The 24,339-nt window shown below is 40.0% G+C and overlaps 1 protein-coding gene across 3 annotated transcripts in view; it reads left to right on the forward strand.

The window, feature by feature from the left end:
- Positions 1–24,339, forward strand: part of atl2 (atlastin GTPase 2) — a 102,866-nt gene that overhangs the window by 18,658 nt on the left and 59,869 nt on the right. For all 3 annotated transcript variants that reach the window (XM_060831710.1, XM_060831712.1, XM_060831711.1), the window contains exon 2: positions 5,703–5,950. In XM_060831710.1, coding sequence (XP_060687693.1) covers positions 5,703–5,950 — 248 coding nt within the window. The remainder of the gene's footprint in view (positions 1–5,702; positions 5,951–24,339) is intronic.

Here is a 24,339-nt window from a genome sequence, read left to right on the forward strand (position 1 = left end):
CCACCCTAGGGAAAGGACCTTGTCTATTTACTATCCGAGCCACCTTATAAACATCTATAAGGTCTCCCGTCAGCCGCTGATGCTCAAAGGAAAACAGCTTCAGCCTATTCAGCCCCTCCCTATTGCTCCAACCTTGGCAACATTCTTGTAAATCTTTTGTGAGCCCTTTCAAGTTTCACAACATCCGTCCAATAGGAGGGAAATCGGAATTGCACACAAAAATCCAACAGTGGCCTAACCAATGTCCTGTCCAGCCACAACATGACCTTCCAAACTCCTATACTCAATACTCTGACCGATTTAAAGGAAAGCATACCAAGTGCTGCCTTCACTATCCTATCAACCTGCGACTTCACTTTCAAGGAACACTGAACCTGAGCTCCAAGGTCTCTCTGTTCAGCCACATTCCCCAGGACCTTAACATTAAGTGAATATGTCCTGCCCTGATTTGCCTTTCCAAAATACACACCTCCCATTAAATTCCATCTGCCACTCCTTAGCCCATTTGCCCACCTGATCAAGGTCCCATTGTATTCTGAAGTAACCACCTTCACTGTTCACTACACCACCAATTTTGGCGTCGTCTGCAAACTTACTAACTATGCCTTCTATATTTACATCCAAGTCATTTATATAAATGACAAAAGCAGTGAACCCAGCACTGATTCTTCTGGCACACCACTCGTCACAAGCATCCAGTCTGAAAGGCAATCATCACCCTCTGTCTTTTACCTTTGAGCCAATTCCAAATACAGATGTTTAGTTCATGCTGTATTCCATGACCTCTAATCTTGCTAACCAGTCTACCACGTGGAACTTCGTCAAATGCCTTATTGAAGTCAATGTTCATGACGTCCACTGCTGTGCCCTCATCAATCCTCTTCGTTGCTACTTCAAAGAACTCAATCAAGTTAGTGAGACATGGTTTCCCATGCACAAAGCCATGTTAACCATCCCTAATCAGTCCTTGCCTTTCCAAATACTAAATCCTGTCCCTCCGGATTCCTTCCAACAACTTGGCCATCATCAATGTCAGGCTCACCGGTCTATAGTTCCCTGGCTTTTCCTTATCACCTTAAATAGTGACACCATGTTATCCAGCTTCCCATCTTCTGGTATTATGTTCATTTTTTCCACTGAGCTTCTTACGCACTTGATGCAACTGCAGACACCAATTTCCGTGAACAACCAAACTTTTATTAAGCAAATACAGTACAAACTTTTGAAGAAACTCTTAACACTCCTCGCTGTGCTTGCGAAGCGTGTTGAGAGGTGTCTCTGAACAAATTAAACATTCCTTTTACACAAAATCTTCATAGTCAGTAATGCCCACAAGACAACCCTCCAGTCACTCCCCTACAGTCACATGCCACTCAAGACACAATGCAGTGATAATATAATGTAAATCATCCCTTAATGGTCAAATCTGTTGTGAATTGTTGTAACTACAGGGAGTAGTCAAAATTCCAACTGCAGTGTTCTTATTGATTTTTAAATAGGATGATGCAAATGTAAATTATCTCTGAATAATAGGTGATGGCTATAAAAATGACTCTGAATGGCAAGGGGTTGGAATATAAATTTCTTGTAATCTACCTGCAAGCCGGAGGCATTCCACCCTAGCCTCCGGCCATCCAATTTCCTGCAGATCAGCAGAGGAAATTAACTCTTTAATAACACACTGGCATCTCACCTGTGACTATTGATACAATTATCTCAACAAGGAGCCCAGCAATCACTTCCCAGGGTACACCTGATCAGGTCCTGTGGATTTATCCAACTTTATGCGTTTTTAAGACACCCTGTGTCACCACCTCTGTAATAATGGCATTTTTCAAGATGTCACCATCTATTTACTTACATTCTATATGTTCCATGGCCTTCTCTACAGTAAACACTGTCGCAAAATACTCACTCAGTATCTCTGCCTTCTCCTTCAGTTCCACACATAAACTGCCCTACTGATCTTTGAGTTACCTTTCTTGGTCTTTAATCTATTGATAAAATCCCTTTAGATTTTCCTTAACTCTATATTTGCCAAAGCTATCTCTTGTCCCCTTTTTGCTGTCCTGATTTCCCTACTGCCTTTATACCCTTCTAAGGATTCACTCAGTCTCTGCAGTCTATACATGACATATGCTTTTTTTTTCTTAACCAAAACTTCAATTTTTCTAGTCATCTAGCATTCCATCCACATACCAGCCTTGCCTATTACCCTGAAAGGAATATACTGTCTCTGGACTTCCATTTTTGTTTTGAAGGCTTCCCATTTTCCAGCTGTCCCTTACCTGCGAACGTGCTTAATACTGTAAAAATTGGTCTTCCTCCAATTTAAGCTTTTTAACTTTTACACCTAGTCTATCCTTTTCCATCACTATTTTAAAAGTAAAATAATTATGGTCGCTGGCCCCAAAGTGCTCATCCACTGACACCTTAGTCACTTGCCGTGCCTTATTTCCCAAGAGTAGGTCAAGTTTTGCACCTTCTCTAGTAGGTACAGCAACATCCACATACTGACCATATGGTTGTTACCTTTTGCCACTTCTCTTTAAAGTGCCACTGTTTAGGCTCCTCCTCCGCCACTGCCACCACCGTGCAACAGCTTATGAAAGCTGAAAATGTGTTGCTGGAAAAGCACAGCAGGTCAGGCAGCATCCAAGGAACAGGAGAATCGACGTTTCGGGCATAAACCCTTCAGGTTCTTCTTTAGGGCCCCTCAAAGATCAGCAGGGCAGACTATGAAACAGCTTATGAAACACTGCTCCTGGGATTCAAAGAAACCACCTACACCACCTAAAATATCTCAAAGGGAGCAGCTCTTCCAGCCACATTTTTGTTTTCAGTCCTCCATCTTCAATTACCCAGTATCATTCATTGCTTCAATAGATAAGTATTTTGTTTTTAAATTATAGGCAAAATGCCTTTAATAAAAGTCTTGCTTACACTGCAGTGTTGAGGTTAGATGTTAATGCTTTCAGAATGGAATGGGGACTTGATTTTCACCAATGCCCTTGAAGTGGAGTTTGTATTTTAACGCATTGAAATATTACTGTAACAGATCTGTTGAAAGCAAATCAATCTTAAACTTCCAAAAAGAATGAGTGTTTTTCAGCATTTAAAAAATTTTTTAAATATGCCGTTTATTTATTGCTGATGTTCTACAAATAACTTAGCTGAGCAGTTTGTTGTTTCCCAACTTCTATTTCTCATTTGTGCTTACTGCAAAAATGTAATATTTAAGAGTGCAGAAGTGAAATACTGCAGATGCTGGAAATTCTCATCAGGTATAGCAATACATATAGAAACAGTTCTGAAAGGGTTAATGGTCTTAAATTTAGTTCCTGTTCTTAAATGCAGTCTGGCCTATTGAGTATTTTCTATTCTTTCTATTATTCTAAAAATCCACATTTTGTATTTGCTCAGCCTCTTTCTTTGATCACTAATGGAAATTAATGGATCTAGGACTGAAATTGTCAATTCATTTTAGCACCAGGGTTAGGGAAACATGTTAACTAGCAAATAAAGTCCATTCTAGCTACCTTTTCAGTACTTGCGAGCATAATAAAAACCCTAAATGTTTATGTGAGCAGACTCCTTTTTTTATGCTTAAATTCCTGTAATGAATTTATAGAGTTGAACTGAGCATAGAGGTTAGTCCTGCTACTTTGATATGGTTGGAGGCAATTTTAATATAAGTGGTGAAATTCGGCATAAGTTGGGATTAACATATGTTTGAATTTCAGTCATAAAAACATCAATTACTCTCCTTTCTAACTGCTGTTGGATATTAGTGATCCTCAGCCTCGACTTCAATGCTAGTTAGTGACTCAATGCTTTAATTTATAATCAGTATATCAATGCAGATCTGTACATGTAGTACCTGAGGCTGGTGCCAGATTTATGCTCAAAGCCAGGAATTGACATTGAGGCCCAATTAAAGGTCCAGTGACTACTGTGGACAGTCTAATTGAAACTTTCGTAAAGTACAATGTGCAAGTCCAAGTGTTTTGCCCCTTTTTGAAGTGTTTCTATGGTTGCATATGCTTAGGTATATTATTACCTTTTTATAAATTTCATTTCTCTTTCTTCCCTCTACCCTTCTCAGTCAGACATGTTCATTAGTAATTTTAGCTGTTCAAAATTCTCTGGACATTTCATACTACATGTATTAGCCAAGATTGACCTTCAGAATCTTTGCATCCTTATCTTTGATTCTTACTACAAAGAAGTCTTCCTCTTATCACACACTTGGGTGCCAATGCCCCTCTGTCCATTAAAGTTCCATTCTTGCCTACACCACTTTTTTTAATATTGAATTTAGTAATATCAGTAGTCACTGACAGATTCAGAGTACCCTTTGCATAAATAGAGACAGTGCCCTATTGTAGTTGGATATTGTTGAACCCATGCCAAAACTGGAAGCAATTAGAAGTTAATTGATTAACAGTGTTTAAAAGATTGTGAACAGTGCATCAGGGAGTGCGTAGTGTGAAACATTTTAAAATGTTCTGGTTTGGTCATGAGCCTTAACAATTTTGGCAAAATACTAAATGGCTTTTTGTCATTAGAATGAAGGCTGCATGTGACAGTAAGATGCTCTGACATAACTTAGAAGTAGATCAGAATTGGTGCAGCTGACGTACGTGAGCGTGGCTAAGAAATTGAATTGTTTGGATCAGTGTAAAAATATCTCTCTACTTAAACCTTTTTGAAGTACAGAATTTTATCTGTGATTTTGGTACTTTTGAGCTTGTACGAAGACAAAACCATTCAACAACTAATGCATATTTTGAAGATTCATTTTAAATGATGTTTGCATTTATGCAAATTGTTAACTTGTTTAATGTGTATGTTTTGCCTTTGGAGTGAATATTCTTTTGGAAGAAATTAGTCTGAGGTTAGAGTATTTCTAGCAGGGAAGCCAAGTACTTTAGTCCTGTACAAGTGTAAGAGGTTTACAATTACCTCTGCCATTTTTGTGTACCAAAATAATAGAGATATTTATTGAAACTGGATTTTTTAAAAATAAAAATGAGTAGGGACAGAGTACAATGTTTGTCTGCTGGGTACCTTCCACCACTCAGAACAAGTTGCTTCGTGCCCAGTCTTCCATTCTATTTCTTCTAAGTAACTTTTTTTTTCCCCTCCAAGAATAGAAATATCTGCTTAGTTTGCAGGGAAATTGTAATCCTGAAGGAAATGTGAATTGCCTGATTTCATCAGCAACTTGTAGGTTAGTACTGATATTAAGTTATTGACTTTGACCTTGTTTTTGAGCTTGTGTTGGCATGTAAATTGCTGATACAGATGCCTTGAAACTTGCAGATAAGCACAGTTGCGTTATTTTTGTTTTAACAGTTGATTAGCTGAACAATTTATACATAACTAGGATTTAAACAAAACGGTTAAATAGGAACCACTTTATATTTCAGTCTGCTGACCATTAATTACTGTGCCTGACTACGGTTTTTAGGGATAGAACAAGTTTGTGTGTTTTGGGTTAGAGAGAATATTTTGAAGATAAAAATGTTTGATTCATGGTGTGAGCGGAGTACAGTGGATTTCAATTTGGCTTCAATTTTTGTGACATGGTTCTGTTTTAGGAAAGAAAAAGCTTATCATGGTAAAGTAGATCACATCTCATTGTGTGTGAAATTTTTGTTTTGGCATAGGCTAAATTATATTATTTTGGTTTTCAATAGATGAATATGGTGTGCAGGAGGTTGCAATGAATTCAGATGATGTACCCATGAAAGAAGCAAGACCAATACAGATAGTGTTGGCACATGAAGATAATCATCATTTTGATCTCGATGAAGAATCCTTGGAGCGAATTCTATTGCAAGAACATGTTCGGGACTTGAATGTTGTGGTTGTCTCTGTGGCAGGAGCATTTCGTAAAGGCAAATCCTTTTTGTTGGACTTCATGTTGCGTTACATGTACAATCAGGTAAGAGACCACATGCTGTCAGTTTCTTTTGCATGAGACTTCAGTTGTTTTGGAATGTGCATGTTGAAGTATTTTCATTTGCTTAACAGTTGCTATTGAGATTGATCAAAGCACTGCAGTGACAGTGACAGTTAGCCATTTTCAAGCATTGTTTGGACTGACCTATTAAGTGAGACTGGATCGGTTAGGATTATTTTCATTGGGGTTTAGAGAATGAGATCTTATTGTAACCTGTAAAGTTCTAACAGGACTAGACCAGGTAAGATATTAATGACCAAAGAGTGCAGAACCAGGCGTTATGGTCTAAAACACAGGGTAGGCTTTTAGGACTGATGAAAAATTTCTTCTAATTTTGTGTCAGAAAAGCAATTGAGGCCAACACATTGTTTTCAAGAAAAAATTCAATAGAGTTCATGGGACTAAAGGGATAAAACATGTGGAGAAAAGGACCTGTATTCAAATCCCACAGATGGTGAAATTTGAATTCAGTTAAGATAAAAAGGTCTGGAATGGAGTCTAAAGATGACCTTGAAACAGTGGTTGATTGTCAGAAAAACCCATCTAATTCACAAATTTCCTTTTGGGTGGGGGGATAAAAAAATGCAGTCCTTACTTGGTCTGGTCTACATATGACTTCAGATTTACAGCTGTGTAGTTGACTTTTAACTGTCCTCTAAGCAATTAGGGACAGGCAAAAATATTGGCCTCGTGTCCCGTGAATGAATTGAAAACAAAAACCACAATCCTGTTGGTACACCAGGTGTGAAGGACTGAATGACTTACTCCTCCTAGTTTATATTTCTATGCAATCAGGTTGCCTCAATGTTTTACTTGCTGTCATTACTTGGAGAACACTTGTTTCTTGGCTTTCGTTTAGAAGTCTTGAGCATTTGTACATTGCAATTTTAAACTTGGAGAATTGTAATATTAAAAGAGCACAGTTGAATTATTTTAACTTGCTCTACCAAACATGTTTGTTCTTCCCTGCCTTTTCCTTTACAGTGATTTACTTTTATAAGTTAGGATAACCTCTCACCTTGTCCAGATCTCAATCACTGCGAGTCTTGATTATGACTGCAAATGGGTTTTTTGATTGCAGAGGGGATCACAGTTGATCGGGAGTCTGTCAGACTCTGTAGCCAGTCTCTGTCTGCTTCTATTGGATCAGTTGCTGAAAATCCTTTTTCAGGAGCTCTTGATTAGCCATTCATTTCTCAAGCTAATTGTAAGTTATTCTGTCCAAAACAGCACTGCTGATGTGACTTGCTTCTTCCGTAACCATCCACTGTGGTTGACAGTACCCTCAATCTCATCCTACTCATCACCTGTGCTTCCGCCCTTGTCCCTTCCCATCATCCTCAACAGTGTGATTGGGTCTTCCTTGGCCTCAACTTTGCATCACACCAGCCTCTTGTGGATCATTCTCCATTATTTCAGACAACTCCAGCAGAGCTTCAGCCACCACCAAATATATGTTCCCCTCACTCCTCCTGTTTGTATTTTGCAGGAATTGTTCCTTCCAGGATACCCTAATTCATTCATTGACCACTGATACTACAACTCCTTCCCATGTAACTGCTGAAGGTGCAGCACTTGCCCCTTTACCTACTTCCTGTTTGTTATCCAAGGGCTTAAATAGTCTGTTCCAGTAAAACTGCATTTCACCTGTACCACCTCCAATAGTTGTATTGTATTCGCTGCACCCAATGTGGCCTACTGTACATTGGAGAAACCAAACCAGATTGGGCGATGGCTTTGCAGAACATCTCCAATCTGTGTGCAAGTATGACCCTGACCTTGCCATAACCAGCCATTTTAATACAGAGTCTAGCTTGTGTGCCCACTTGTCTGTCCTCTGTTTGCTGTAGTGTTCCAGTGAATCACAGTGCAAAACTCTCATCTTCAGACTAGGCACTTTACAACCTTCTGGACTTAATATTGAGTTCAGCACCTTCAAAATGTGAATTAACTCCCATTCCTTTCCTTTCCTTTACCTTTTAGCTTTACTTATTACATGTTCTGCCACAATGCACCCCCCTGCCCCCACCTCCCTAATGGAACTGTCTGTGCTTTCAAATCAAAGAGACTTTCCAATCCCAAGCATCCCAGATGTCCACCTATTTCGAACAGTGCTTTTTCTACTCCACTGTCATCCAGATTGCCCTCCACTACACCACCTCCATTTGCCGCTGCACTGCTCTCTATCGCCTCTCCAAATGCAAGATAGAGTCCTCCTTGTCCTCCCCCTCCACCCTGCCAGTCTCTGCATCCAATACATCATCCTTGAACACTTCTGCCAACTCCAACTATATCCCATCACCAAGAACATCATCTTCCTCTCTCCAATCGTCTGTCTTTCACATGTATCCTTTCCTTCGCCAACCTTTGGTTTCTGCCACTCTACCCACCAACACCCCATCCCCGGACCCCCAGTGCCTTCCCCTGCAATTGTAAAAGATGCAAACTCTGCTGGCAAGCCACCCTGCTCCCCTCCATCCAGGGCCCCAAACTGTCCTTCCAGGTAAGACAGGTTCACCTGCCTCTTTTCCAACCTAGGTTACAGTATCTGGTGCTCCTGATGTGGTCCTTACATCATTGAGACTGAACATAAACTAGGGGCATGTTTTACCAAGCATCTCTGCCGAACCCACAAGGACCAATTTGACCTCAAGTCACCGCCCATTTCAATTCCCCTTCCCATTTTCTCTTTGACATGACCATGCATGACCTCCTCCATTGCCACAGTGGATCAGACTGCAGATTGGGGGAGCAACACCTCACTTTCTCTCTGGGCAGCCTACAGCCCAGAAGACTCAACGTTTGAGTTCTCAAGTATCAAATAATCTCTCTTCCCATTTTCCCCCCTTCCCCCAAATTCCTGTGACAAACCCTTCCTTCCAACTATCAAAGGATTCATTCCTCCTATTGACCAACCAGGCTGTACACTCTAATTGTTCCCCTATCACTACCTCACCATTTACACCTTCTCTTCCCCCGCCCACACAGCCTGTGTTCCCCTTACCCCCATCACAAGACCTGAAGAAGGATCATACCCGAAACGTTGGTTTGTTCACCACCTAATGCTGCCTGGCTTGTTGATTCTTCCAGCCTCCTGTTTGTCTACTTTGGATTTGAGCATTTGCAGTTTTTTTGTCTCTAACTCTTAAATCTGGCAGTAAAACACGCCATTATTCTGCTAATCTCACATTCCAATCACTTCATCTGCACCATCAACACTTTTTTTTTAATCTTCCAGCACTCTACATACCATCCACTTCCCTTATGTATGCATGCACAACTCCAGCTCTGACAAAGTCATCTGGACTCAGTATTAGCTTGACCTCTCCACGAATATTGTTTGTCCTGTGATCTCCAGCTTTTCTTGTTTTTTAGTCTGTTATTTCTAATTGATCTGGTCAGAAATGTTATGACAAATTTCTTAGGGCATGTGGAACTTGAACCAGGATCATCTGATCCAGAGGTAGGGAGGGATACTATCACTATATGCTACAAGAGCCCTCCCAAGCGAATTAGTGTCAGTGTTCCCTAACTAGACACAGATTAAATCCTGAAAGCCTTCCAGTTAAATGACCAAGGATGCACAGGAAACAAGTAGGTAAATCATTCCCTGAAAGTGCACATTTCAAGAATAGAACCATCTGCGTGTTCTCTTTGTTTTCTATTTCACTCCTCGCTTCAGCAAAGTTTGGCATATTTCACCTGTAAATATTTCTTGACAAACTTAATAAATGCTGACTATGTCTTAGAAGTCCAACTGGAGTCTTTTTGGGTTCAAGATAATACTAGGATTTGTGCATAAATGCCCTGACACTAAAATTTGTGTCAAAGGTACTTTTGTCAGATGAGACATTAAATAGGGGTCCTTTGTGCCCTATCAGGTGGCCATGATTTCTTTTTGAAGAGCATTTGGGGTGTGTAACCCTTATCCTTCAACAGAAATAGATTATTTTGTTATCACCTTGCTATTGTGGGGATATATAGAAATTTGTTACTGTATTTTCTGTTATTATAGAGACTACACTCAAGAAGTATTTAATTGATTGTAAGGTGCTTTGGCATAGGAATGTGAAAAGGTATCATATAAAGTTCAAATGTTTTATTTAATAAAACAAGATACTGCATTTTGGAAATCAAATTTTAAAAATGCAGAAAATACCAAATTTATCAACATAAAAGGGGGATCCCTGTTTGTGTATCTGGTTGAATGCAACTTAAGGAACTAAATAACAGCACAAATACATTGATTTTTATGATGCCAGGAATGGGGAGAGAGAAGATCTGGGATTGGGTGAAGAATGAGAAATGAAATGGCAAAAATGTCATGAAAAAAATAACAAAGGGGTGACAATGGTTGTGGAAAAGAGAAAGAATTTGTCTAAAGTGTTTGTAATTGTCCGGCTAATAGCAACTCTGCAAAAGCACAGCATGTGGCAAATAAAATCAAAAGTGCAGGATAAATATCATGGTCTGTAACTATGTGTTAACTGTCTAGAGTCCAAAGGGCTGTGAAGTTCCTAATTTGAAGATTATGGGGCATTCCTTGAGTTTAAAAGGAGAATCACTGGGACACTGCAGCAGGCAGAGTACAGAAATATGAGTGCGACCTGGGTGCTGCATCAATGTGGCAAACAATCAGAAACTTGCATTTGCAAGCTGAAATGTTTTGTCAAATGGTCTCCCAATCTGTATTTGGTTCTCCTGAATGGAGAAAATGCATTGTGTGCAGCGAATACAATATACCATAGCACAAGTTGCATGAGTAAATTGCTGCTTCACCTGGAATGAGTATTTTGAATGGGAAGGAGTACATTCTTCAGTTGAGGATGGGAAAATCTATCAAGGAGCTGTTGTGGAAGGTCTGTCAGAATAGATCTAACGCAGACTGAAGAACCAAGAGAATTGGTTTGGAGCCTTATGGGACACAAAGTTTGAGACCATGTAGTTGGTGAACTTAGCAAACAGCCTATCCCCAGAAATGGAAACCCAAAGTGGGAAAAGAACTTGCTGAAAATGAGGATAAGTCAGAAATTGGAAGCAAAATTGATACATTTTGTGTTGTTCTTGAGAGCAGGAATCTGCACTTGTGAATCTTATTGCATTTTACAGCCATTTTATTAAGATCAGTAACTAACTTGATATTCGCGTGTAGCGAAAATTTTAATTACAAAAAAATGTAAATGACTTGTTTTCTCTTTGCATATTTACAGCTTGTGTTTGTATTTGATTTTCTTAGTGATTTGAATGTGAAGTACTCTAAGCCAGACTATATGACATCAACATTATTAGTAATATGCTAATCTTTGAAGCATTACATCCATAGTTTAAATGCCCAATCACAGTTGAAATTCAATGGTTATTTGATTACTGAGAAAAATGTGATAGCTTGAATATTTTGATTTAATGTTGGTTACTATAAAAGCTGTTTTTATTTATGTAAGAAATTGGGAAAATTATGCTTTTTGAAGCCAAAGATTTTACACAGTGTCACTTGGTATGCATTTGCCAATGACGTTTAAACTGCTATTTGTTGCGGTGGTTGCATTAGTGGTTCAGGGATAAAATGGTACCCTACCATGTGGCAGGCTTGGGTTTGATTCTCAGCAAATGCATAGAACTCCTTTCCTTCCCTCCTTGGGGCTTGCTTGTGGTACATGGGTAGTAGGAGAGAGTGAGTGCTGCAAATGCTAGAGATCAGAATTGAATGTTTGATGCTGGAAAAGTATAGCAGGTCAGGCAGCTTGCAAAGAGGAGGAGAATCGACATCTTGGGCATAAGCCCTTCATCAGGAATGAAGCTTGTGGGCCAGGATGCTAAGAGATAAATGGGAGGGGGGTGGGGTTGGGAGGGGAGGAGCTGAGAATGCAATAGGTAGATGAAGGTGATAGGATGGAGTGGGACAGATGGCAAAGACATTGGATACGTTAAGAGGGCTGTGCTGAGTAGAGAAGCCCACGTCAGGTGCAATGGATACAGTAGATGACATTTGTGGAGATGCAGATAAATTTGTTGGATCTGAAAGGATCCTTTGGGGCCTGAGATGGAGATGAGAGGGGAAGTTTGGGTGCAAGTTTTGAACTCCCTTTGGTGGCAGAGGAAAATGCCAGGAATGGGCTGGAGGGGGTGTGGATCTGACAAGATGTCGTAGAGGGAATGGTCTTTCTGGAATGCCGATGGGAGTGGAGAAGGAAATATATCCCTAGTCTGTTTTGCAGATGATGGAAGTGGCAGAGGATGATGTGATGTGAACAGAGATAGGTCAGGACTGGAGGCATCTGTCCTTGTTGCATTGAGTGGTGGGGTTAAGGGAAAAGATAGGCTAGAGGGCATCGTCAAACACATGGGAGGGGTAATTGCAGTCTTTGAAGAATGAGGCCATCTGGCATTTTCTTTGGTGGAACTGGTCCTCCTGGGAACAGAGGAGATATCAGACTTGTGAATAAGGTATGGAGTTTTTACAGGAGGCAGGATGGGAAGAGGTGTAGTCCAGGTAGCTGTGGGAGTCCATGGGTTTGTAGTAGATGTCTGTGGTTAATTGGTAGCCAGGAGATAGAGAGATCCAGGAAGGGGAGGGAGGTGTCCGAGATGGTTCAGGTGAATTTGAGGTCAGGATGGAAGGTGTTGGTGGAGTTGATGAACTATTGTGGGAGCATGAAGTAGTGCCGATAGTCGTTGATGTAGTGAAGGAAAAGGTGGGGATGGTACCAGTGTAATTGCAGAAGATGGACTGTTTCATGTACCTGACAGGGGCAGGCATAACTGCAGCCCATGTCACTACCCATGGCCACCCGTTTGGTTTGGAGGCAGAGGGAGTATTGGAAGGAGAATTTAAGGGTGAAGACCAGTTCAGCCAAATGGGTGAAGATGTTAGTGGAAGGATGCTTGTTGGGACGGCGTGAAAGGAAAGAAACGGAGGGCTTGGAGGCTTTCGTCCTGGTGGATAGATGTGTACAGGGACTGGATGTCCATGGTGAAGATAAGTCTTGCTTTGAAGTGGTGAAGGGCATGGGTGGTGTCCCAAACGTAGGTGGTGAGTTCCTGGACTAAGGGAGACAGGATGGCGTCAAGGTATGCAGGGATGAGTTCAGTGGGACAGGAGCAGGCTGCGACAGTGGTTGGCCAGGGAAGCCAGGCTTGCAAATCTCCCGTAGGAGGTAGTATTGGGCAGTGTGGGCTTTGTGGGCAGTGAGTTTGGAGGCTGTGGGTAGGAAGTCCCTAAAAGTGATGAGGTTGTGGATGGTCTGGGAGATCACTTGCTGATGGGAGGTGAGGTCATGGTTGATGGGGTGGGAGGAGGAGTGCGTGAGTTGGTGCCTAGTTTCAGCAGTATAGAGGCGGTGCGCCAAACTACCAGAGGTCTCCTCCCCCCCCCCCCCCCCCCACTGGAGGGAGATCCAGTGGATATAGTGTACCTGGACATTCAGAAAGTGTTGTTTTCCTGTGTACCCTTGTGGTGAATCCTCTGTTCGGTGTTCTCTGTACTATCACGTCTAGGAATGGGAGTTGGCTATCCTTTTCTTCTTCTTCTCATGAATCGGATTCCTGTGAGTGTGGCGTTGATGATCCGGTGTGTTTTTTCTATTTCCGTGTTTTTGAAAAAAATGGCACTAAAAGAAAAAATGGCCAAACTAACACACAAAAAAGAGGACACTACAACACACACCTGGGTTAAAAACCTCTCCCACAGACAGCTCACAGACATGGAAAGAACGATACTGGCCAAGGGACTCAACTACAACCACAGGGATGCCAAGACAGCAGACTTCCTAGCAACACTAGAATGCACACTCAGGAACAATGGACTGACTGAAGAGACACAACAAACAGTGAGACAAACGGTCGTACCTATGATAAGAAAAAGACAAACACATAACCTCAACACCAAGGAGAGGGAAGCACTGAAAGCACTAAGAAATGATAAGAACATAATCATACTACCAGCAGATAAAGGCAGAATGACTGTCATCCTAGATAAATCAGATTACATCAAAAAAGCGCAACAACTACTCGCAGATACAAACATCTACCAAATGAAGGATTCTGACCCCACACCACAACTCACCAATAGAATAAATAACACACTAAGGAATCTACAAAAAAACGGACAGATAATCAAAGCTGACCTACGAAGAATGAAACTGGAAAGTAACAACACCCCCAGATTCTATGGACTACCCAAAGTACACAAACCAGACATCCCACTCAGACCCATAGTATCACTACCAGGGACACCAGCATACAAACTGGCCAAAGAACTACAACAGAAACTGAAACACCTGGTCAGCGGATCCAAACACTCCATACAATCAACACAGGAATTCTTGGACGCCATCAGGAATGCACACATAGACAAAGAAGAAACCATGATCTCATTCGTGACGTGACGGCACTGTTCACTTCGATTGACAAAACCCTAGCCAGAGAAACAATAGCCAACCTACTGGACATACAGAACAGAAAACAGGAGGCGGAACCTATCAACAAAGACGGCATACTTAAACTACTGGACTTGTGCCTCACTACGCACTTTACATTCAACAATCAGATATACGAACAAATCAACGGAACACCCATGGGATCACCAATCTCGGGACTCATAGCAGAGGCAGTTATGCAAAGGTTAGAACAAACAGCCCTACCACAAATTCAACCCAAACTCTGGGTCAGATATGTCGATGACACGTTTGTAATCATCAAAAACACGGAAATAGAAAAAACACACCGGATCATCAACGCCACACTCACAGGAATCCGATTCACGAGAGAAGAAGAAAAGGATAGCCAACTCCCATTCCTAGACGTGATAGTACAGAGAACACCGAACGGAGAATTCACCACAAGGGTACACAGGAAAACAACACACACAGACCAAGTCCTAAACTATGAAAGTAACCACCCCAACACAACCCCTAGGGAATTCCTAGAGGCATGGCATTCATCCACAAACTCATCGACCTGGACCCAATATACCAACCACTACAGCGGACAGCTGAAACTGACACCCAGAAGCGGCAAGGGCAGACCACTATAAATACCGGAAGAAGCATCAAAGAAGCGCTTCGCAGGAGGCTCCAGAGCACTGATGATGTCTCCTAGCCAGGGGACGAAACGTTTGCAACAAAAACTTCCAGCTCGGCGAACAGAACCACAACAGCGATATAGAAAATGTTATTAATAGTAACATTTAGCAAATTTGCTGATGATACAAAGCCGGGTGAAATGTGAGGAGGATGTTAAGAGATTACAGGGTGACCTGGACAGGTTAGGTGAGTAGACAGATGCAGTTTAATGTGGAGAAATGTATGGTTATCCACTGTGGTGGCAAGAACAGGAAGGCAGATTACTACCTAAATGGAATCAATTTAGGTAAAGAGGCAATACAAAGAGATCTGGGTGTTCTTGTACACCAGTCAATGAAGGCAAGCATGCAGGTACAGCAGGTAGTGAAGAAAGCTAATAGCATGCTGGCCTTCATAACAAGAGAGATTGAGTGTAGAAGCTATACAGGGCCCTGGTGAGACCGCACCTGGAATATTGTGTGCAGTTCTGGTTTCCAAATTTGAGGAAAGACATTCTGGCATTGAGGGAGTGCAGCGTAGGTTCATGAGGTCAATTCCTGGAATGGCGGGACTATCTTATGTTGAAAGATTGGAGCGACTGAGCTTGTATACCCTTGGGTTTAGAAGACTGAGAGGGATGTATAAGATTGAGGATGTATAAGATTATTAAAGGATTGGACACTCTGGAGGCAGGAAACATGTTTCTGGTGATGGGTGAGTCCCGAACCAGAGGACACAGCTTAAAAATAAGGGGTAGGCCATTTAGGACAGAGATGAGGAGAAACTTCTTCACCCAGAGTGTGGTGGCTGTGTGGAATGCTCTGCCCCAGAAGGCAGTGGAGGCCCAGTCTCTGGATTCGTTTAAGAAAGAGTTGGATAGAGCTCTCAAGGATAGTGGAATCAAGAGTTATGGAGATAAGGCAGGAACAGGATACTGATTGGGAATGATCAGCCATGATCATAATGAATGGTGATGCAGGCTCGAAGGGCAGAATGGCCTACTCCTGCACCTATTGTCTATTGTATGTTGCAAGGGTGGGAGGTTGGAGTGGGTGAGGGTATTGGAGGGGGTAGTATCCCTATCCTTGGACTGAGGGGCCTCTGTTCAAGATCCACCTGTTCCAGGGATGTGTATAACATCTCTGAACAGATTAATTAGGAAAATAGGTTAAATTAATAACTGCCAACTGTATAACCATTGGGGGAGATAACTTCAGATGAGCTGGAGCAGAGGGTGTGTACACAAATGGAGAATTTGGCAGCAAGTAACTGGAGTGGAGTGGTAACCAGTTGCATCTGACCAATTCCTCCTGTTTGCCCACAGCTGTGTGATTGTTCAACTGCTTGGGAGCCATCTTGTGGATGTGAATGTTCAGGCAGAAAGTGTTGGACCTCAAAAGCAAGGAACTGTCAATTTCTTTATCCCTCCAGTAAAAACATCTAAAGCTTGAAGGAAACCAGTTTGTTTTCCCTCATCAGTTATTGTAATCTGTGGCACTGTAAGGAGGTCAGAGACCTTTTTTTATATAAAGGTGTGAACCATTCACCCTGTGTCCTGTATGCAAGTGAATGTGTACCTGGAGAAAAGATCCAGAAACAACATTCTAATCAGTAAAGGAATTATCATGGCAAACCCTGTACTGAGGGATCTCTGAACTGCTTCCCCAGTATATCCCCCTGACCATGACACCCACCTTTTTTCCTCTATAGAGAACTGTTTATAAAGAGCTTAGTTTTGACAAGTAGTTATGTTGATAGGTCATTACTGTTTCTGTACTTAAGAAAAACCTATTTGTAATAAATAGTCAATGTTCCATGCTTTTTTGACAATTAAAAAATATATTTTAACTTTTTGTTTTTGGTAATAGTGGCTTGATCTTAAGCGTACTAAAGTGGTGTGTAACACTAAATTTCATGTTTTTTTTAAACATTTTATAGTTACGTGTATCATGAAGCTAAATTAATCAAAATGACAAATTGTTTCAAATGAATGTTTGGGAGACCACAAGAATACCCAAGGATATATGAATGTTGATTTTTCTTCTGATTTAAGATAGACAGTAATTACTAGTTCTGTACCTGAGCCAGAGTCAGATACTGGTTTAGTTTTTCTTTCTGCTTAAAATCTGTTTGTGAGCCATGAACTCTTGTATCAAAAAGAATGATACATCAACCAGTTGAATAAACCATTTGATTCTTGACTTGTTGGTGTATTGACTTACTTACAATATAATATTGTTTCAGAGGAATCTTTGATTTAGATTTGCCTTGTGCTGCTCAGGAACATTAGGTTTTAGACACTGAAGGGCTGAGCTGTGCAAACAACTGATTTATGTGATGTGCCATCATTTAAGAGGTTAGGGATTTGCTACCACAATTGCATTAGTTATAAAATAATAGAGCCACTCAACTTGATATATTTCTAAGTTAGTTCAGTGTGACTGTGCAGGACAAATCATTTTGAAGTACCATCCTTTTATACATTTTAGTCAAAAATGCAATATCTTAAATTGTAATGCTGAAATACCAATAATTTAAAAGCCAAACTGAGATACTTTTTAAGAGGTTCTGTCCAAAAAACACTTTTAATACATGCAAATATACATTTTGACGAGGATATTTGATCACAACATTTTAAAAGGTTTTCACAAGTGCAACTAATTGTCATTCAAATGTTAAAAAGATTTTAAAAAGCAAACATGCCCTTCAATTTTGCTCTGTTCACTAACTATTATTTACTTTAAAGTCATTGTTTAAATAAAATGGTAGTCAAGATTTAGACCATTGTTCATGTTGGCACTTAATATGCTACCTTACTTAGCTACATTTGACTGCCTAATTTACTGACCACCAACATCCATGTAAAATTATAACATGGGTAGAACATAATGGCCTTTGAGCCTGCTCTGCCATTCATTTAAAAGTCTTGGAATTTATACTACTTCCTGTTACATTCTTTTATGAATGTCTGTCTCTGAACACCAGTATTCAAATGTTTTTCACCATTTAAAAAACTTGCAGTCATTTAGTAAGAATAGAAAATTAAAAAACTTTCCTTGCATATGCAGCATTTTACAGGGAGTCCATTTTTAAATTGTTAAAGTAAGCTCTCTTAAAACTATTTTTTACCTTGTAATTGCTTCTCACTTTAAAGTTGGTGCTTTATTTCCTTTTTAGTCCTTCTTTTAAATGCCACTTTCAATGTTAACATCCTTTTTACTACTTGTTGCCTCATGTCACTTGTCAGCAGCAAGGCCTTTTGATTCTGCTAGAGTTGGGATTGTGTTTGACCTTTTATTTGCAATCAATTTTTAAAAAATAACTGACTTGAGCTGTGGTATAAACTTGGATATAAACTTAGTCTTTTTATTTCTCTCTGCATCCATGTGAGCTTAGTGTAGCTGAGAAGCTCTTTTTTAAACTGTACCACTGATACATTAGCTGAGGAATTTGTACTGTACTATCTCTTTTAAAAAAAACTTTACAAGCAGAAGGTCTGCTTTCTCTGGAGTTTTCCATGTTTTGCAAGTTACTTTAGCTACGAATACATGCTGTATGTAGAATAGTTTTTCAATGCATACATTTGCTTTTCTGGACAAAAATTGTTTTTGGGAACCGAACTTAGCTTTAACATTGAATTTCACCGGAAACCATGCTTCATTTAAAATTGTTTCATCTAGATTAGATTGGATTCCCTACAATATGGAAACGGGCCCTTCAGCCCAACAAGTCTACATCGACCCTCTGAAGAGTAGCCACCCACACCCATTCCCCTACCCTGACTAATGCACCTAACACTATGGGCAATTTAGTATGGCCAATTCACCTAACCTGCACATCTTTGGACTGTGGAGAAAACCCTCAGACACTGAGAGAATGTTCAAACTCCAAGCACAGTCACCTGAGGCTGGAATCTAATCCGGGTGCCTGGTGCTGTGAGGCAGCAGAGCTAACCACTGTGCTGCCCCAAGTTATTATTTAAAGTAATTATTTTTCAGGATTGTAATTTAAGAGGATACTCTCCTTGGTTCACCTATTATATTATTGTTCATTCTTAAACTGCCTGTTTCCAACAGCTTTACTACTTGAGCTTGCTTTTCCCTTCACTTTAATTTGTCGGCAAACATGTGCTGCCTTCAAAGTGGCAAGTATGAGGCACTAGCAATGGTCCTGAGGGCACTCCACTTGTATACCTTTATTTCTCTACTTCACTTTTCTACTTTCTGCTTCTCTGCCTCTTAGTTGTAAGTTGACAGTTGCAATTCAATTTTAATGCACTGCAGTTCTTTTTCCTTTTGTTTTTGTTTCTTTCCTTGAGTGCATGAGTGAACAAGAAAACATCTAGGAACACTACTAGAGCCACTTTGTTGTGGTCTTTTAATTATCTTCACCCTTGCACCTACAACTACATTTACTGAATTAGTAATTTTATACCTTGAGAGCATTATCACATCAGCATAATGTGTCAGATGACAAAATAGTGTACAGCCTTTACAAGAAAAGGCATATGTAAATTATTGTGAATCACATCATAAGATGTGCTAACATGAACATTCTTTATCCTATTTGAAGTTATTACTTCATACTTTGTTTTCTCGACAAAAGCTGTGCAGCCGGAGTATAGGTGCTTAGAATCCTGTAAACCTGGCGTTTTTATTTTTTGATTGAACCCGTGGTCCAAATGTCCTGATCAGTGTCTAAGCTATAGTGTCTGATGCTGTCAGTCAAAACTTTTATGGCTGAAATTTTAATGCAGTGTCCTAAAAACTAAATGTTAAAGTCCATGCAGAGATCCAAATGGAAGCATTAGCTATCCTATGTTAAATCTTAAATCCTGGCCTAAATGTTTCAGTGGATGAATGTGAAAAGGTAAGGTGAGTGATTGGGATTCTACTCTATGGGCAAGTTAAATGAGGAACCTTTTGGGTAAATATCATTGACTTGTCCATAGTTTCTGACTCCGACTCTGAAAGAGTCCTAAGTGCAGTGTGATTGTTCAGAAATACCAAGTTCCACATGTAAATCAGGGCATCCTAATCTGGTCTCTGGCTTATTTCTGAACTAAAAGGACAAACTTTGAAATCATTCCTAAAATAGTTATCTGTCTGTTTTGGGGAGGTGGGGGAATAAAATAAAATGGAACACTTTAAGAGGAAAAACTGAGCAGGTCAGACGTTTGTAGAGAGGAACCATTATCGTTTGATCTTCTATCAAAACTGGAAAACATTGGAACCCATGCCATGCATTCCTCACTGGAAAGGAGGGAATATTTGGTACCGAGAAACTTGGCATGTTCTCAACCTACTTCCTTACACTTCCAATAAAACCTGAGGTGAGGTACTTCCCTCTTTTAATTTAGGCACATTACAGCTTTTGAACTCCGTGCCCTTTTTTTAATGGCTGCTGTTCTAGCTTTTCTCATTGCATCCAGACCCTCTTGTTTTTATCTGATAATCAGCATATTTTTCCCTGCAACTTGATTACTTTCATCATTAATCTTTTTGCATTCCATCCTGTATGCCCTTCCCTGTTGTTTCTTCACATGCACACCCACCCTTTTTCAAAAAAAAGCCTTCCTTTAAAATCTGCCGATCTTTACAACTTTTTCACCTCCCTTGTCCGCCTCATCCACACTGCTATGTCCAATGAGTACTTCCGTCAGATTCTGTTTTTCAGATTTTCAGCAGCTCTAAAACTTCAGTGAAGGTTCTACCAGTTTGGGTAGCATCATCTTTGAACGCAGGTGAATGAACTTGACCCAGAGTTGCCTTTCCTGTCTATACTATATACAGCAAAAATTTTATTAACCTGCACCTATGGAGCCAAGAGTGTGCTGATTAATCAACTATACTGAATGATCACTGGAAAAACACTAGAAATGTAATGCAGGGGTATACACATCGCTGTGTATTTTATTTACTGTAAATCATTTAAAGTTCTGTGTCCGGCAACATTTCATTTATCAGTAGAGCACCTTCTTACTCGCAAATGACTACTCTGACGTCGTGAGGATTGTGACAATGAGTAGACTTCCTGTATTTAGGTATATGTCTATTGTCCATTTATCGAAGGTGCCGTTTAAAATGGTTTGCTGCACTTTTATATACTGAAACATGGATTGTATTTTTTAAACTCAACAGAACTCTAGTTTGTGTAGCAGTTTGCTGTAGTTGTGAGCAATAACACAATGGCTAAAGATAAGTTAAATTCTATTTTCAAAACAAAAGTGAACTTTTGTATATTGAACCAATAAATAAAATCTTTACATTTACCTCCAGTCTGATTTTGATTTTTTTTTCTTAAATGTGACTTAATTTGAACTGTTGAATAGTCCATGAATTTCTTTCCTCATGCACTTTGTAGTAGTTGAAACCATTGAGATTAAACTTAAATGTTAAGTTTAATTGTACAGGGCGTGTTTTTGAATTTCAAGTTGAAGATAGTACTGCTTTTGCATCTAAAAGCAATAAAAACTAATTGTGAAAAATTAGATCTTATGAGGTATTTGTACAGTCTCTATTGTTCCCTGGTAGCAATTGGCTAATGAAGACATCAAGTAAGTTCACTTTTTTTTAATAAATTACTTCTATTTACAGTACTCTTGTTCTTGGGCTTCTAGTTTCCTATGCACAGACTGTGAACTCAAGGTGAACTTGCTGGATCTTTCAGGTTGATGGAAACAGAATCTCTGCAGGAGGAGGGCATTCAGCTCATCTTGTCTGAAAAGGCTGTCTAAAAGAGCAACTTGCTTAGTGTTATTGTCATGCTTTCTCAACTCTGCACATGCGTTCTTGTTAGATGGCTACAATAATTCCTGATGAAGGGCTTTTGCCCGAAACGTCGATTTTCCTGCTCCTCGGATGCTGCCTGACCTGCTGTGCTTTTCCAGCACCATTCTAATCGAGACTTTGATTTCCAGCATCTGCAGTCCTTGTTTTTACCTACAATAATGCATGCCCATTTTCCATTGCATTTCAGGCAGGTACTGATCTCCAAATAAATGTTGTAATACACCATCACTTGCCTTTATTTGCATCTTCGCATTTTTATAACAGTACAACAATCATAAGACACTTTAATGTAATTATTGCCTAACTTGGTGGAAGTCAGTTTAAAAGTAACCAACTCAGGCTTATTGCCTTTGTGTCTGTTCCCAAATCCCAGCTGATGAACAACATGCATCAGTGACTTTGTAACACATCTGAGGTGAATGAGTAACTTGGCCTATATACAAACTAGCAGTGCAGTCTTATTCACTGGCTTTTTCTGCTGAACAAAGTACCTGGTTGTCAATAAGCATCAACATAAACCAGTGAAATTTTCATGGTTTAGTTAGCCAGCATTCCTCCTTTGGCAACCTGAATTGAGTTGAAGAGCAATTATGTATAAAGGGGAAGGAATATCAGCTGCCATTGACAATTGATTGTGTGAAAATATTTGATAGTACAGATTGATAACTAAATAATTTGGTAATCTCATAATTGAGATTGTTTTATTTTAAACAGCTGAAGTATTAAGGGAAGGTTTGATTGTAAAGTGTAAAATTGGAGAGGAAAATAATCCTCAAGACCCGATGCTGGCTATCTGAAACAAAAACAGTGTCGGAAAAACTCCGCATCTTTTGAGTTTCTCAAGTTTTTAAATTTGAAGATGTTTTGATGGTGAAATTTAAGAATTACTTTCACCTACCAGCTACCTCAACTGTTCACTCCCTTCATTGTCAAGGCACAGCGGCAATAGTGTGCACTCTGTACGAGATGCATTGCAACATTTCGCCATGCTCCCCAGAGTATTTCCTTCTAAAACCGCTTAAGACCAGTACAGTGGATGTATGAGAACACCACAGTCTTCAAGTTCACCTCAAACCTACACACAGTCCTGACTTGGAGCTATATTGCAATTTTGTCACTCTGGGTCAAAATCTTGGAACTCTGAACAGCTGTGGGTTAAGTGAGTATACAAAGTCACCAATTAGACTGCATTTCACTGCCCATAGCAACATTTGGTTTATAATATGCTATGATTTAGCTGATGTTATTACTGGGCATCAGATCCCAGATTGAAATCCAGTTGGATATATAATGATTTGGATTTAAAAAGATAGGGTCACGCTGAGATGAAACACATCATGTTGCAATTTAATTTTAATAAAAGGAAGTTTATTAAGCATATTCTATAGTTTATTCTATTTTATTTTCAATCTGTCTGCTTATAGCACAAACTCTTTTTTAAGGTAAAATAACCATAAACACAAGTTTTTAAATAATCACTTGTACCTAGCAGTATCCCTTGTACAGTACCTAGCAGTATCCCTTGTACAGTACCTAGCAGTGTCCCTTGTACAATACCCTTTCTCAAATCCCTTCCTCTAGTACAACGTTCTGAGTAACTGACTTGATGGTAATGTAATTTCTGTACTTTTTTTTTCTCAGAAGTACTGCTGTATGTAACTATCCCCATCCAAGTACTACACAAGAATGTGTAACTTAAAATATATCTGAAACAACAACCTCTCCTTCTGACTTATGGCAGTATTCAAAAAGGAAATACGCTTAAGTTTCACCAATTTCTCCAAAATAGCTGGTGACAGAAAACTAAGCATTCAGTGCATTTATTGTAATCAGTAAATGTGAGGGGCACATCATAGTGCCTTTTCTGAATATCCTCTAGAAACACTCCACTCCACTCCACAATCGTTCCAAGTAATCTGTCTCGCCTTGAGTCTTGTTGCCAGTGCCAGCGAAGGCAAGTTGCTATCACAGGATAAGAATTCTGTGCATCAAGCAGACGGAGCACAGTAAAAGTCTGCGTTGTGTCCACCTATTTTTTTTTAACCCCCTGCCCTTGATCAAAAACAGTTGCACCAATCAGTGGAAATGAAAGTCCTGAGACCACTCGACTATATCAGTGATTTGATGACACTAAAATTGGCAGTATTGTGGATAGTGAGAAAGGTTATCGGAAATTCCAGCAGGACCTTGATCAGCTGGGGAAGTGGGCTGAGAAATGACAAATGGAGTTTAATATAGATGAGCGTGAGGTCTTGCATTTTGGAAAGTCAAATCAAGGTAGGATTTTCATGGTAAATGGTAGTACCTTCAGGAGTGTAGTGGAGCAGAGTGGTCTTTTGAATTTAGGTTCATGATTCTCTGAAGTGGAGTCACAGGTAGACAAGGCAGTGAAGAAGGCTTTTGACACACTGGCCTTCATCCATTGGGGCATTGAGTATAGAACTTGGAAGGTTATGTGGCAGTTATATAGGACGTTGGTGAGTCCACACTCGGAGCATTTTGATCACTTTTGGTCATCTTG

Source organism: Hemiscyllium ocellatum, chromosome 10, assembly GCF_020745735.1.
Source record: "Hemiscyllium ocellatum isolate sHemOce1 chromosome 10, sHemOce1.pat.X.cur, whole genome shotgun sequence".
Classification (NCBI taxonomy): Eukaryota; Metazoa; Chordata; class Chondrichthyes; order Orectolobiformes; family Hemiscylliidae; genus Hemiscyllium; species Hemiscyllium ocellatum.